The 15,655-nt window shown below is 37.7% G+C and overlaps 1 protein-coding gene and 1 long non-coding RNA gene across 2 annotated transcripts in view; one reads left to right on the forward strand and one right to left on the reverse strand.

Moving 5' to 3' along the window:
* The window catches only part of AKR1D1 (aldo-keto reductase family 1 member D1), a 59,825-nt gene that overhangs the window by 22,877 nt on the left and 21,293 nt on the right, over positions 1 to 15,655 (reverse strand). Inside the window, exons 3-5 of the mRNA XM_020886165.2 lie at positions 13,192 to 13,308; positions 8,994 to 9,071; positions 4,751 to 4,873 (exon numbers count right to left, since the gene is read on the reverse strand). Of these exons, the coding sequence (XP_020741824.1) occupies positions 4,751 to 4,873; positions 8,994 to 9,071; positions 13,192 to 13,308 (318 nt within the window). The remainder of the gene's footprint in view (positions 1 to 4,750; positions 4,874 to 8,993; positions 9,072 to 13,191; positions 13,309 to 15,655) is intronic.
* The window catches only part of LOC139034374 (uncharacterized), a 63,373-nt gene continuing 60,181 nt past the window's right edge, over positions 12,464 to 15,655 (forward strand). The window contains exon 1 of the long non-coding RNA XR_011486828.1: positions 12,464 to 12,791. This is a non-coding gene — a long non-coding RNA (uncharacterized lncRNA). The remainder of the gene's footprint in view (positions 12,792 to 15,655) is intronic.

A 15,655-nucleotide genomic window follows, 5' to 3' on the forward strand; every position in this document is an offset into this window, starting at 1 on the left:
TACAGCACTAGCTGAAGTGTCAGTTTGGAAGTGGTACTTCTAAATATGGCAACACTTCTATTTAGCTGTGGGTTACTGTCCTGATGTAGGTAATAATTCATTTTGCTGTTATGAACTATTTTGAGTTTCTAAAAACAATGAATTCAACCAACAAGTCCACCATCATCCCAATATGTGAATATTTACCATATTCAAGAACATTTTTCAGTGCAGCTTCTTAAGGTTTTATGAAGTGGAGGGATGAGGATATCATTTCCCCATTTAACAAGGTGGATTATAGTATTTTGTTGTGATTATAAGAGTAATATATGCTCACTGCAGAAGACTTGAAAAATACAGAAAAGCATAAAGAGGAGAACAGAATTTACTTGTAAAATTCACAGCCAGAGATAGCCACAGTTAGCATTTGAATATATTTCTTTCCAATATTTGAACTTTTTAAATAATGTAATCACCTTCATGCATCCTAGCCTTTCCACTTAGTATCATGGCCATATCTCTTTTTTTCAAAAGTGATTCAACAACATCTTTTGTTGAGAGTTTACATACTATGAATGTTTTAAAATTTATTTAAACATTCCTTGAATTTTTCTTATTTATGTTGTTTCCTTTTTTTTTTTTTTTTGCCATGATAAACAGTGCTGTGATAAACAGACATATGTGGGTGTTCTGATTTTTCCCCCCCACAGGGATAGATTTCTAGAAATTGAAAACTGAACATTTTTTAAGGCTCCTGCTACTTATTGCAAAATTGCTTTTCAGTAAAGTTGAATCAATTTACCAGTATTCCATCACCTGCTTACATGGAACATAATACTAAAAAATAAAACAAAAACTTTGTGAATTTGATACATAATATAAAATTTCACTTAAATTTACATTTCTGTAATTAATAGTGCAGCTAAACATTTTTCAGATGTTTACCAGTCTTGCAATTTGTCATCTGTGAATTTCTGTTCATTTCTTTTGAGTCATAGTATTTTTTCTCATAGATTTTTTCATTGATATTTTTTAGGTTTTTAACACATATGGATATTACCTCCTCTTACTATTATATATTTTTTTTCAGTTCTTAAACAATTTTCAGCAAGAATACTTTTTAAAAATTTTTTTTAAATTGAAGGTTAATTGCTTTACAGAATTTCGTTGTTTTCTGTCAAACCTCAACATGAATCAGGCATAGGTATACACATATCCCCTCCCTCTTGAAACTCTCCCATCTTCCTCCCCATCCCACCCCTCCAGATTGATACAGAGACCCAGCTTTAGTTTCCTGAGACATATAGCAAATTCCCATTGGCTATCTATTTTATATATGGTAATGTAAGTTTCCATGTTACTCTCTCCACACACCTCATCCTTTCCTCCCCTCTTCCCATGTCTGTAAGTCTGTTCTCTATGTCTGTTTCTCTATTGCTGCCCTGCAAATAAATTCTTCGGTACCATCTCCCTAGTTTCTGTATATATGCGTTAGTATACGATAGTTATCTTTCTCTTTTTGATTTACTTCACTCTATATAATAGGCTCTAGGTTCATCCACCTCATTAGAACTGACTCAAATGCATTCTTTTTTATGGCTAAGTAATATTCCATTGTGTATATGTACCACAACTTCCTTATCCATTCATCTGTCGATGGACATCTAGGTTGCTTCCATGTTCTAGCTCTTGTAAATAGTGCTTCAGTGAACATTGGGGTACATGTATCTTTTTCAATTTTGGTTTCCTCAGGATATATGCATGGGAGTGGGATTGTTGGGTCATATGGTGGTTTTACTCCTAATTTTTTAAGGCTTCTCCATACCATCTTCCATAGTGTCTATATCAATTTACATTCCCACCAACAGTGCAAGAGCATTCCCTTTTCTCCACACCTTCTCTAGCATTTATTGTTTGTAGACTTTTTGATGATGGCCATTCTGACTGGTGGCAGTTGACAGCTCATTGTAGTTTTGATTTGCATTTCTCTAACAATGATCAATGTTGAGCATCTCTTCATGTGTTTGTTAGTCATCTGTATGTCTTCTTTGGAGAAATGTATGTTTAGGTCTTTTTCCCACTTTTTGATTGGGCTATTTGTTTTTCTGGTATTGAGTTTTGTGTGAACTGCTTGTATATTTTGAAAATTAATCCTTTGTCAGTTGTTTCATTTGCTATTATTTTCTTCCATTCTGTACGTTGTCTATTCACTTTGCTTATAGTTTCCTTTGCTGTGCAAAAGCTTTTAAGTTTAACCAGATTCCACTTGTTTACTTTTGTTTTTATTTCCATTACTCTAGGAGATGGGTCATAGAGGATTTTGCTTTGATTTATGTCATCCAATGTTCTGCCTATGTTTTCCTCTAAGAGTTTTATAGTTTCTAGTCTTACATTTAGATCTTTAATCCATTTTGTGTTTTTCTTTGTGTATGGTGTTGGGAAGTGTTCCTAATTTCATTCTTTTACATGCAGCTGTCCAGTTTTCCCAGCACCACTTATTGAAAAGGGTGTTTTTATATATTGTTTCCCTATTGTGTATTCTTGTAAAAAATTACAAGAATATTCTTGTATATTCTTTGTAAAAAAATAAGGTACCCATAGGTGCATGGGTTTATTTCTGGGCTTTCTATCTTGTTCCATTGGTCTATATTTCTGTTTTTGTGTCAGTACCATACTGTGTTGATGACTGTAGCTTTGTAGTATAATCTGAAATCAGGAAGATTGATTCCTCAAGCTCCATTATTCTTTCTCAAGACTGCTTTGGCTATTCTGGGCCTTTTGTGTTTCCATATGAATTGTGAATTTTTTTGTTCTAGTTCTCTGAAAAACGCCATTGGCAATTTGATAGGGATCACATTGAATCTGTAGATTGCACTTGGTAGTACACTCATTTTCACAATATTGATTCTTCCTACCCAGGAACATAGACTATCTCTCCACCTGTTTATGTCATCTTTGATTTCTTTCATCAGTGTCTTGTAGTTTTCTGTATACAGTTCTTCTGTCTCCTTAGGTTTATTCCTAGATTTTATTCTTTTTGTTGCAATGGTGAATGGAATTGTTGTCTTAATTTCTCTTCCTGGTTTTTCATTGCTAGTATATGGGAATGCAAGTGATTTCAGTGTATTGATTTGGTATCCTGCGAGTTTGGTAAATTCATTGATTAGCTTTAGTAATTTTCTGATAGTATCTTTAGGGTTTTCTATGTATGTATCATGTCATCTGCAAACAGTGAAAGCTTTACTTCTTTTCTGACCTGTATGCCTTTTATTTCTTTTTCATCTCTGATTGCTGTAACTAGGACTTCCAAAACTATGTTGAATAATGATGGTGAGAGTGGACACCCTTGCCTTGTTCCTGACCTTAGTTTTTCACCATTTAGAATAATGTTTGCTGTGGACTTATCATATATGCCCTTAATTATGTTGAGGTAGGTTCCTCTTTGCCCATTTTTTGAGGAGTTTTCATTATAAATGGGTACTGAATTTTGTCAAAGGCTTTTTCTGCACCTATTGAGATTATCATATGGTTTTTATCTTTTAATTTGTTAATATAGTGTATCACATTGACATGCATATATTGAAGAATCCTTATTATATTTTTAAAATATAATCATCTAATTTTCTTTGCTCTCTGATTTTAATATTTTTAGGATTTAACACTTTTATACTATTATATGTATTGGTATTCCTTATAATTTTCCCATGACTTCCCTTTCTATCCATAGATGCAGATAACTAAAATTCTTTTGTAGTATTCACAAATAATTTCCTGCTTTGTCTCTAGCTCCTGCTCAAAGGGACACTTTGAAGTATAACATGAGGCAAAGATCTATATTTGTTATTATACAACTATCAGTTTTCTCCACATTACTGAAAAATAAATTGTTTTGTCATTAGTTTACATTAGGCTTTTATTTTATTTGAGATTGTTTCTAAGATATTTCTTGTTTATTTTAGACTGTTCTAGGTCTCCACTGATGCACAGGCTTTCCCCATTTGGAGTGAATGGGAGCTACTCTTTGTTGCAGTGCACAGGCTTCTCATTACAATGGCTTCTCTTGTTGCAGAGCAGGGGCTCTAGGTGCGAGGGATTCAGTAGTTGGGGGCATAGGCTTAGTTGTTCCAAGGCATGTGGAATCTTCCCAGACCAGGGATTAAACCCATGAACCCTGCATTGGCAGGTGGATTGTTAACTACTAAACAATCAGGGAAGCCTGATATCTCTTATTTTCTATTTATTTGTAGGTTGTCCTTGGGTTAATCTTGCATGTGTGCATACTCAGTTGCTCACTCATGTCCAACTCTTTGCAACCCAATGGACTGTAGTCCACCAGGCTCCTCTGTCCTTGAAAACTTTCCAGGTAAGAACACTGGAGTGGGTTGTCATTTACTTCTCCCAGGGATCTTCCCCACCCAGGGATCAAACCCAAATCTCTTGCATTGGCAGGTGGATTCTTCACCACTGAGTCATTTGTGCTGCTCTTACATTATTTTAAATACTGTGGATGTCAATATCTTGTAGGTTTTGTTCCCCCTCAATAGCTTTCTTCAGAAAATTTTGGGTTACTTTCCCCTGGACTCGAAGTTTCTAATCGTGCTTCTTAAGAGACGTAAATTGACTTGCCCAGGACATAATGATGAGATATGTATATAAAGTGACCTCAAGGCTTTCTGACTCCTAATCCAGGATTCCTCTGTTGAGTAATTGATTTTCTCACATTCCCAACCCCCGCACCCCCCTTACCTCCCTTCCCTTGTCAGTGCCATACCTGGTTGCTGACTGGCTTATACTTAAGTCCCGGTTTGTTCAGAATGAGCTCCAGCTGCCTACGGTTAAAATTGGATACTCCAAGGGATTTCACCAAGCCAGCATCTTTGCAAGCTTCTAAAGCCTGTAGGATAAAAGCCAGTGGGTCAAGAAAAAAGCCTCAACACAAGCAAGAATAAACATTTATAAGGGTGACTGTGAATTCTTTAAAAAGGAAAGTCCCTAGGTATATTAATAAGCATTCTGTGAACTAAAGAAAAGTGGAGGAAATAAGAATTCTATAAATGAATGATTTGGGGGAATTGTTTATCATACCTTCCCCTTGTATTTTCAAAAGTAAGAAAGTGAAAGTGATAGTTTCTCAGTATCTGACTCTTTGTGACTCCATGGACTGTAGCTCATCAGGCTCCTCTGTTCCTGGAATTCTCTAGGCAAGAATACTGGAGTGGGTTGCCATTCTTCTCCATGGAATTTTCCCAACCCAGGGATCAAACCCAGGTTTCCTGCATTGCAGGCAGATTCTTTACCATCTGAGCCACCAGGGAAGCCCTTCATAACATATACCAGCACAATAATAATGCTCTTATTTCTTAAAATCTGTTGAGGTTTTCTTTTTGGTATAGTATCTGAAAACTTTATGTGTCTGGTGTGTGTGGAAAATGTATTTTCTCCTGTTTTGGGATACAGGTCTTGCTTGTCTCTCTCACACACATACATTATTTAGAAGGTTAAAAGTCAAGCTTTTCCTGTCTTTTCAATAATTTAAAGGAATATATCAGAAATCTCCCATTGTAACAGTCAATTTACCAATATCTTTCTGTATTCTATCAGTTTTTGCTGTTTATATTTTTAGTATATTTTATTTGATACATATGTGTTTTAAATTGTATGTCTTCTTAGTAAATTAAATCTTTATCATTATGGTTTTTGCACTTCCCTGTACATTTTTTTTTTTAATTTGGCTGCACCAGGTCTTATTTGTGGCACATAGCCTCTTTGGTCTTCCTTGCAGCATGTGGGGTTTTTTTCAGCTGTGGCATGTAAACTCTTCAGCTGCTGCATGTGGGATCTTGTTTCCAGATCGGGGATCAAATCCAGGGAGTGCTGGGTCTTAGTCACTGGACCACCAGGGAATTCCCCCCCTATACATTTTAGAGTCAGCTTTTCAATTTCTTTTGGGATTTTGACTGGGATTGCATTGAATCTATCCATGAATTTGGAGAGAGTTAACAACCTATCTGTATTCAGTCTTTCTGTCAAAGAACATGATATAGCTCTCCTTTTATTTAGATTAAAAAAAATCTTATCAGTAAAATACTGTAGTTTTAACTGTATAAGTCTTGCACAGATTGTGTTAAATTTATCTCTAAATATTTAATTTTTTTTTTTTTTTACAAATTCCACTTCCCTGTGGTACATATATTACAATGGAATATTACTCAGCCATAAAAAGGAACACATTTGAGTCAGTGCTAATGAGGTGGATGAACCTAGAGCCTATTATACAGAGTGAAATAAGTCAGAAAGAAAATAATTGTTATATGCTAACACATTTATGAATCTAGAAGGATGATACTGATGAACCTATTTGCAGAGCAGCAATGGAGACACAGACATTGAGAACAGACTTATGGGCATGGCTTGGGTGGAAGGAAGAAGGAGACGGTAGGAGGTATGGAGAGAGTGACATGGAAAATACATTACCATATGTAAAATAAACAGCCAATGGGAATTTGCTGTTTGACTTAGGGAACTCAAACGAGGACTTGGTAACAACCTAGAAAGGTGGGATGGGGAAGGAGGTGGGAGGCATGTTCAAGTGGGAAGGGACATGGGTAAACCTATGGCTGATTACACTGATGTTTGGTAGAAAACAATGTAATACTGTAAAGCAATTATCCTTCACTTAAAAATAAATAATTTTTTTTAAAAAGGAAAAAATTCCACTTTCAATTGTGCATTGGTAGCATACGGATTTGGAGAAGGCAATGACACCCCATTCCAGTACTCTTTCCTGGAAAATCCCATGGACGGAGGAGCCTGGTAGGCTGCAATCCATGGCGTCGCGAAGAGTCGGACATGACTGAGCGACTTCACTTTCACTTTTCACTTTCATGCACTGGAGAGGGAAATGGCAACCCACTCGGTGTTCTTGCCTGGGGAATCCCACGGACAGCGGAGCCTGGCGGGCTGCCATCTGTGGGGTCACATAGAGTCGGACACGACTGGAGTAACTTAGCAGCAGCAGCAGCAGCAACATATAGATTGAGTAAATGGCTTTTCAGGTGGAGAGGCCCAGACAGCAGAAAACATAGTCAGTGCCTCCTCAACCCTCAAAACAATCCACAGTTCAGAGCTTTAAGCTGTTACCGACATGTGGGGAAGTCTATTAGAAAGAGATAATCATTCAATTATAATTTCCAGCCTTCGGAGGAAATTATACTTAAAAGATGCTTACTCCTTGGAAGGAAAGTTATGACCAACCTAGATAGCATATTAAAAAGCAGAGACATTACTTTGCCAACAAAGATCCATCTAATCAAGGCTATGGTTTTTCCAGTGGTCATGTATGCATGTGAGAGTTGGACTGTGAAGAAAGCTGAGTGCCAAAAAATTGATGCTTTTGAACTATGGTGTTGGAGAAGACTCTTGAGAGTCCCTTGGGCTGCAAGGAGATCCAACCAGTCCACCCTAAAGGAGATCAGTCCTGGGTGTTCATTGGAAGGACTGATGCTGAAGCTGAATCTCCAATACTTTGGCCACCTCATGTGAAGAGCTGACTCATTGGAAAAGACCCTGATGCTTGGAGGGATTGGGGGCAGGAGGAGAAGGGGACAACAGAGGATGAGATGGCTGGATGGCATCACCGACTCGATGGGCATGAGTTTGAGTAAACTCCAGGAGCTGGTGATGGACAGGGAGGTCTGGCATGCTGCCATTCGTGGGGTCGCAAAGAGTCGGAGACGACTGAGCGACTGAACTGAACTGAACTGATACATGAGGGGGAAGTCTATTGCATGCATGTGTGCTCAGTCATGTTAAACTCTTTGAATGAGATAATTGTTAGATTATAATTTCCAGCCTTTGGAGCTTAAATTGGGAGAGGCAGGAAAACAACTGCCAGAGGTCAGGCAGAGACTTAGGTTTTCCCTAGCTTCCCACAAGTGCAAGATTTCAGTTCTGCTCTGACTTGATTCCTGAAGATGTCTGAACATGAGTCCTAAGTGTCTACATGTGTGGAGTAAACAGTGTTCCAAGGCTATGTTGTTGCTTTACAGTTTCTAAGTCATGTCTGGCTCTTTTGCTACCCCATGCACTAGAGCCCTCCAGGCTTCTCTGTCCGTGGGATTTTCCAGGCACGAACACTGGAGTGGGTTGCTATTCCCTTCTCCAGGGGATCTTCCCGACCCAGGGATCGAACTTGGGTCTTCTGCATTGTAGGTGGATTCTTTACTGCTGAGCCACCAGGGAAGCCCCTCCCAAGGCTAACATGGCCCCTTTTACCCAGAATAAATTGCAGCCCAGGAACCAGTAAGATAATATAAGAGAAGAACTATTGGCATTATTTTTGCTTTTATTTATCCTAAGGCTATAGCAAGAGAGAAATAAGAGCAAAAATAACCCCAATAGTTCCTCTCCTAAATTATCTTACTGGTGGCTGCATTGCCTCTTACTCCGGGTAGAAGCTGCCATGTTACCACATAACAAACCAGTTCATAAATCTGTACCTGCCTCCCCCGACACATAAATCCACAAGGGTTTTCTCATTATTTCCCTTTACTTTCTCACTCTTATAATCTTGGGGAAGGAATCAGCAGATTGCTCAGAAATGGAACCAGAATTATTTTTCAGATTTTCTTTTACTATTTTACATTTGTTTCTTTTAGACATCTTATTACTGATTTTTAAAAATTCAGTTTGAGAAACAAAAAAAATTGTGAGTTTATCTCATTCATATACTTTTATTTACTGTTATAGTAAAGCTTATTTCCTTTACTTTCTTTTGCCTCCCACTTGCCTCGCCTCCTTATCTTTGGCATTCTGCTCTTCCATCGAAGCAAAATCAAACACTTTTTGGTGCCCAGAAATGGAGATTTTATGCATCTTTGCTCGTGGTTAGAAATACCTGACTATTACTTTTCATTGGGAATAAAGGTTGCAACTCTGCATAAAGCTAACAGGAATAACCAGATCACAATTTAAAAATGTAATCTTTTAAGATTAAGAAGCCCATTTTAACTTACCTCCCAAGTAGCACATAGATTTGACTTGTGATATAACCATTTGCCATTTTCATCTTTAGGATATAAATCATCTCCAGGCTGTTAAAAAAAAAAAGAGAGAGAGAGAGAGAGCAAGTATATCTGAGAATTAAAATGATGGAATTTGAGTTGTCGATATTTCAGTATACCCTGACCCTGGGAAACCAATTTAAGATATACATATAAATTTGTTTTCTCCCCTTTGTGGAGATATCCAGAAATTCACTTGTCCAACATATATGACACATTAGTCTTATTCTCTCACCCTGGCATTTATTATTCCTTTATTTATTGACAGATTATTGTTGTTAACTCATGAAGTTATCTCTTAATGATAACATTTCTCATTAGAAAAAAGCAAAAATTGAGAATTAGGACGATTAGATTCAGTGTTTGGATAGTATATCCTTGCCAAAGTTGAGGACAGCTAATTTCCTACTCTTATGAGAAACCAAATGTCATCACTAAGGCTGAGAAGGAATTCTTCAGCTAAGAAAAGCATAGTTGATGAATGGAATGCTCCTTAAGTATAAGGGAAATGGACAGCTCATTACTTCTCAGGTCTGGCTAATCACCCTGTGGTTCTTTGTTTCCCTTTTTAGCAGCCTCTAGGAGTTGAGCATCTTTTTTTCTACCTCACACTAACTGTCGAACCTCCTTTTCTAGCTTTTTGGTGACATCTTTTCAATGAAGATTGGCTGTTGTTCAGTCACAAAGTCATATCCAACTCTTTGCAACCCCATACTGCAGCATGCCAAGCTTCCCTGTCCTTTCAGCATCTCCCAGAGTGTGATCAAACTCATGTCCATTGAGTCGGTGATGCCATCCAACCATCTCATCCTCTGTTGTTCCCTTCTCCTCCTCTCCTCAATCCTTCCCAGCATCAGGGTCTTTTCCAATGAGTCGGCTCTTCACATCAGGTGGCCGAAGTATGAGAGCTTCAGCCTCAGTCCTTCCAATGAATATCCAGGGTTGATTTTCTTTAGGATTGACTAGTTTGGTCTCTTTGCTGTCCAAGGGGCCCTCAAGAGTGTTCTCTAACACCACAGTTCAAAACCGTCAATTTTTCAGCACTCAGCCTTCTTCATGGTCCAACTCTCACATCATACAAGACTACAGGAAAAACCACAGCTTTGACTATATGGACCTTTGTCTGCAAAGTGATGTCTCTGCTTTTTAATACACTGTGTAGGTTTATCTATCGGCTATGGTGTGGAAATTGTCTTTCATATTTCTCCTTTTTTTTGCCTATATGTAAAAATGGGACCCATCTCATATGGGTTTGGAAATGGGATAGAGAGAAATAAAAGATGATTTCTAGGTTCCTTGAGTAGATGGTGGTAACCATTTCCTGAGGCTGAACAATGAATTGAGAGTTTTGTTTTGGATATTTTGAGTTTGAAATGACTGTTAGACATTCAAGTAGATATTTGAAGAGAACAGAGAGGTCTCAGAGGGTGGCTCATGGAGAGACTGTGGGCACAGATAAAATGTGGGAGTTCCTCACACATATGAAATGGTATTCAATCCATGCAATTGTGTGAAATCACCTACAGAAAGAGTGTGGCTCAGTCAGGCAAAAATATTGAGGAAAGAGCACTAGGCAAAGCATTTGGAGTTTAGTGGGGAAGGAGCTGCCAAAGAATCATCAGAGGATGACATCATCAAAGCCACAAGGTGAAAATGTACAAAGAAAGAGGCAGTGATCATTTGCATTGAAAGAGGTCAAATAAAATATGAGGACAAACTGTCTATTGGATTTGGCTGGTGGCATAGAAGTCTTTGTGTATCTTGATAATAGGAAGTTTTTGTTATTAAAAAGTAACAAGGAAATGGATAAAATCCATTATATTTTTAAAAATTTTCCTGAATTTCCCCTGTGCCATCTTACCTGAATGAAACTTTTACCTGGTGATCACACTTTCTCCATGCCCTCTTTAACAAAGGGGGCATCTAAATTTCATCTAGAATTTTCATCTAAATTTTCTTCTGTTACACTGAAATTGGGAAAAGGACTCCTTTCTCCTCAAAGCCATGTAATCATTCATATTAACTACCCTGTATATCTCTAAGCCCTTTGACCTTAACACTTATGAGGCTTACTTCCACTCTGTTCTCCCTCTATATTTCTTATTTTTAGCATTTCCTAATTTTACTTCTGATATGAAATGACTTTATGCCTCCATCATGAACTCTGTTAATATTAATAGTTTTTACTCTCCCAAATTTTAATTCTTTATCATATCTGAACCCATGTTAGATATTTCTATGATGTCTCCTTAAGCTTCCACTGTGCTAACTTTACTAATCCCTTCATTTGGACAAGCCCATTGTCTTTTTCCTCCTTTCCTGCTCCTGACTATAAAGCATTATTAGAAGAAGAATTCAACCTTCTAAAAATCCACCCTGTTCACTCTCATTCCTGTTTAGCAATAACTTTGTCCTTTTAAAATGCTTTATGCTTCTTTTTACTTTGTATTTTTTCTGAAATTGTGTCTGCTTGTTAACTTGACATTTAAAAAATAACAAAGTGCTAAAACATTTTAGCAAGAAAGATATTTGTTTTTTAAAAATCATAAGATTAAACAACCATGTGATATTTTGACTTCAAAGATTGATTTCTCAATTACAGAAAGTACAGGTTCGGTTGGGAGGTAATGTCACTGTATTGTGAAATTTGTCACTGTTAAAAGTTTTACCTTCTCTGTGTCCTTGAGCTCTGATCCTATTTAAAAATAGAAATAGAATTTCTCTATTTACCTTCTCCAAAAGACTTTACAAGTCATTAGTCAGCTACAGAGAAGTAAATTTCATTTTCTCACTTTTAAATATAGCTTCTTTCCAAATCTGTAAGACTCAGCTTAGAACTCTGCCATTTGAAAAAGAATCAAGGTTAGCTGAGCAAAGAGAAGGGTTGAGGTCAAAATCCAAAGAGCCTGAAATCGAAATATCGCTGTAGTCCACAGGATATTGGGACCATTAAGCTCATGAGGATAAGAGAGAGATTAGTATAATATAAGGGGACAAGATTGGGATTGGCATTAGGGGACCAGGATCTGGTCCTAGCTCTGATGGACTTTAAGCCTGACCAAGTAGTTCATTGCTTGTGGTCTAAGTTTTCTCTCTTTGGTGAAATAAGGTTATTGGGATATATAATTGCTAAGGTGGCTCAGTCACTAAAGAACCTGCCTACAATGCAGGAGAGCCAGGTTGAATCCCTGGGTTGGGAAGATCCTCTGGAGAAGGAAATGGCAACCCACTCCAGTATTTTTGCCTGGAGAATCTCATAGACAGAGGAGCCTGGTGGGCTATAGTCCATGGGGTTGCAAGAGCTGAGCACAACTTAACAACTAAACCACCACCACCAGGTCACATCTTGGAGACCACAGAGAAAAGTCAATAAGGAAGATGCTTCTAGAGAACAGAGCAGGGGCAGCCAGGTTTGCTGTGTAAAGAAATTCTTTTGGTCACTGCAATGGCAGAGAGCCCTTGTTTTTCCTGTCTAGCAGGACCTCGTATACTTCATGGATAAGTGGTCAACTTTGTTTTTCAGTCTTTCCTTCCCTCAGTGAAATTTTAAAGCTGTTGCTGATCTTCAGCAGTGTAGAGTGGGTGTGTTGGTGATGGTTAAATTAACAGTGAGCCCATAGATTGAGAAAGTTCAAGGAAGGAATGATTTGAATTAAAGGAATATATATATCACACAAAAGTCCTGACCTTGGAGCTGGCTTCAAAAACCTGACTATTTTCTCCAAAGGAAGAAAATCTGAAGGATGGAGTGTAAGTTTTCAGTTGTACCTCTTACATTATGTTGTGCAGAGATGTTTTTGTGACTGTGTGAATGGGAAGAAGGGTGTGCTGGATGCTGGGCAACTACAGCATGGACTGCAGTTAGTTGATTACATGTTGGTTTAACAAAGACAGTTCAAAGTATATCTGTAAAGATATGGTATAACAGAACATGCATTGGATTATGAATCAAGAAACTTGGAATCCAGGCCTGAGATGTATACACAGAATTGTTCTTGGCATTTGTTGGGCTAGGTCAGTACTATCTCATTTATGGTAACAAAACATCATTATATCTTATGGTGCTAGGTAATGAATGAGCTTCCTGCACAGATCTTTTTGCTCATGGTTGCCCAGGAGTGAAGCATAACCTTTAGGCATCTGAACCTACCTTAAAAGCCATGGGTATTTCAATGATGTAAAGATCCACATAATCTAGCTGCAGGTCCTTAAGTGTCCTCTCCAGAGTTGGGCGGACCATCTCGGGGTCATGATTTGTAGCCCACAGCTGAAAGAAAAAAGGGGGATAGTTAATATCCATGGCATTTTTGTAAATAATAATGCACCACTTTAAAAATATTTTTAACTTTTTTTTTTTTAACTGCATTGCACAGCATTGCAGGATCTCAGTTCCCTGGCCAGGAATGGAATTCATGCTCCCGGCAGTCGAAGCATAGAGTTCTAACTATAGGATGGCCATGGAATCCCCCCACCCCAGTAGTCTTTACACTCATATACATTGTATTCACTCATTTCATTTCACAGAAATATGTTTAAACTGAAGTGTCATCTGAGTATAGGTTGAACTGATATAACTCTAGATACCCAGAGTATAACTTGACCCAAATATAGGACCAGAGATGTAAATATCCACCTGAACCACAGAGAACCTAATTCAGCAATAAACTCTTCCTCTGCCCTGTGCTAATTGCTGAATCCACCCTTAGCACTTTCACTTTTCCTCATTGTGTAATTAGGGAACATGGATCCAACTAGTGGTGCTGACCTGGCCTGGTGCTTTACCTTCATTTCACTGATAGAAGTTATGACTCATCTGAGTAAGAAATATGGTTGTGTAGAAGGTATGGCTCATCAGAGTAAGAAATATGATTGTGTACGTGACTTCACCAGTGCTTCACACTGTGATGGGTGGTGCAGATGCTGGTGAAATTTTAAATTATTGGAAAGGTTTAGATCCCTTTTGATAGCTCCTTTGTTCCCATTTGGTTCACTTCCTCATTTCCCCAGGAAAATTCTTCCAGTCCCTACAAAGAAATTACTCAATCTGAACTGGTGATGTCACCAAAATGGTGGCATGGGAGACTCCTTTGTTGGAGATCTTTGTCCTCCAAAATGATCATCAGTTAAACAGCTGTTCATGAATTAAACACCAGTAAAAATGTTGGTCAAGGATGCCAACTTCCTGTTATGAGTGAGTTCAGGGGATCTAATGAATAGCATGGTTGTTATAGTTAGTAATACTGTTGCTAAGAGAATAAATCTTCAATGTTTTCATCACAAAAAGTAATAGTAATTATGTAATGTGATGGAGGTGTTAGCTAACACAATGGTGGTAACCATTTTGCAGTATATAATTGTATCAAATCAGTGTGTTGTACACTTACACTTATATAGTGTCACACATCAGTTATATTTCAATAAAGCTGAAAAGGTAAATAAAAGGCAAGTAGATAGTTTTAACATATATAAGAAAAAAGAAAAAGAAATTACTCAGTCTCTAAAGTGCTAAGTAATGAAAAATTAGGCCTTTGGGTTGTCAGAATGGAGCATGTGTACCCTTCAGGTCTGTGAAACTTAGGGTACTGAGGGACACTCAGAGCCTCAGGATACATAAGGGTATTTTCTTGGAGCATCAAATTTGCTCACATATTTTTTTTGGCGGGGGGGGGGGGGGGACTTTTGAATTTCCATGCACTTTTTGCCACAAGTAAGGGCAAGCAAAATTGGTAAAATTTAATTTTTTCCTTTGTTGAACAATAATTTTTTTCTTGCCCTCAAAGCACAGAAAAGAGAAAACAATGCAAGAGTAGTGGAAAATGTGTTTTTGTTTTTAATGTGGGTCTTTTTGGATATTATTGACATCCCATCTAATTGAAAATTCCATTTTGTATATTTTAATCTATCTTTATTCAACAATTCTAGGTACTCTTTAAGTGCTTTATAAATGTTAACTCATAGCAACCTTATGAAATGGGCAATTTAATTCAGCTCTTTTCCAGTGTGACAGGTATTGCAACAACTGTAACTGTTTTCCAGGGAGGTAAAAAAGAAGGTTTTCTTTGTTTTTCATTTGTAACTTCAAAAATATTTCCATCTTTGGTTCACAGTCTCGGGATATGAGTTCAAGTTTATTCTTCCCCAGAAACTCTTGGTACGTCCTTGTGAGAGACTCTATAATAACAAAATCTTTAGGAATCAGATTGTAAAGCTGTAATCAAGTGACAAGCGTCAGGCTGGTATTTTGGGATGGTGGCCCCTTGAAATCATAGCCCGTAAGTGGCTGGTGACTTGGGGAACTGCAGGCTCCCAGAGAGCTTGGAAAGGAGTTGGGAGAAGGGGTTCTGGGCAGTGAGTGAAGTCTGAAGCACCATTTTGTTCTCCTTACAAAACTTAGGAGAATTGTGTTACAGGTTCTCTAAAGTTATTAAGTTTGATTCCTTCAAGGCTGCCTGTAAATATGTATTCAGTATTTCCACTGGCTCTCATCTCATCATGATACTTTAAATTTCTGATTGCTTTTCAATGGATAGTGATTTCTATCATCAGCTGGAGATTTCAATTTCTCAAAAGATTTAAACAAAATGTGGTATATCCATTCAATGGAATATTATTTG

This window comes from Odocoileus virginianus, chromosome 1, assembly GCF_023699985.2.
Source record: "Odocoileus virginianus isolate 20LAN1187 ecotype Illinois chromosome 1, Ovbor_1.2, whole genome shotgun sequence".
In the NCBI taxonomy this organism is placed as follows: Eukaryota; Metazoa; Chordata; class Mammalia; order Artiodactyla; family Cervidae; genus Odocoileus; species Odocoileus virginianus.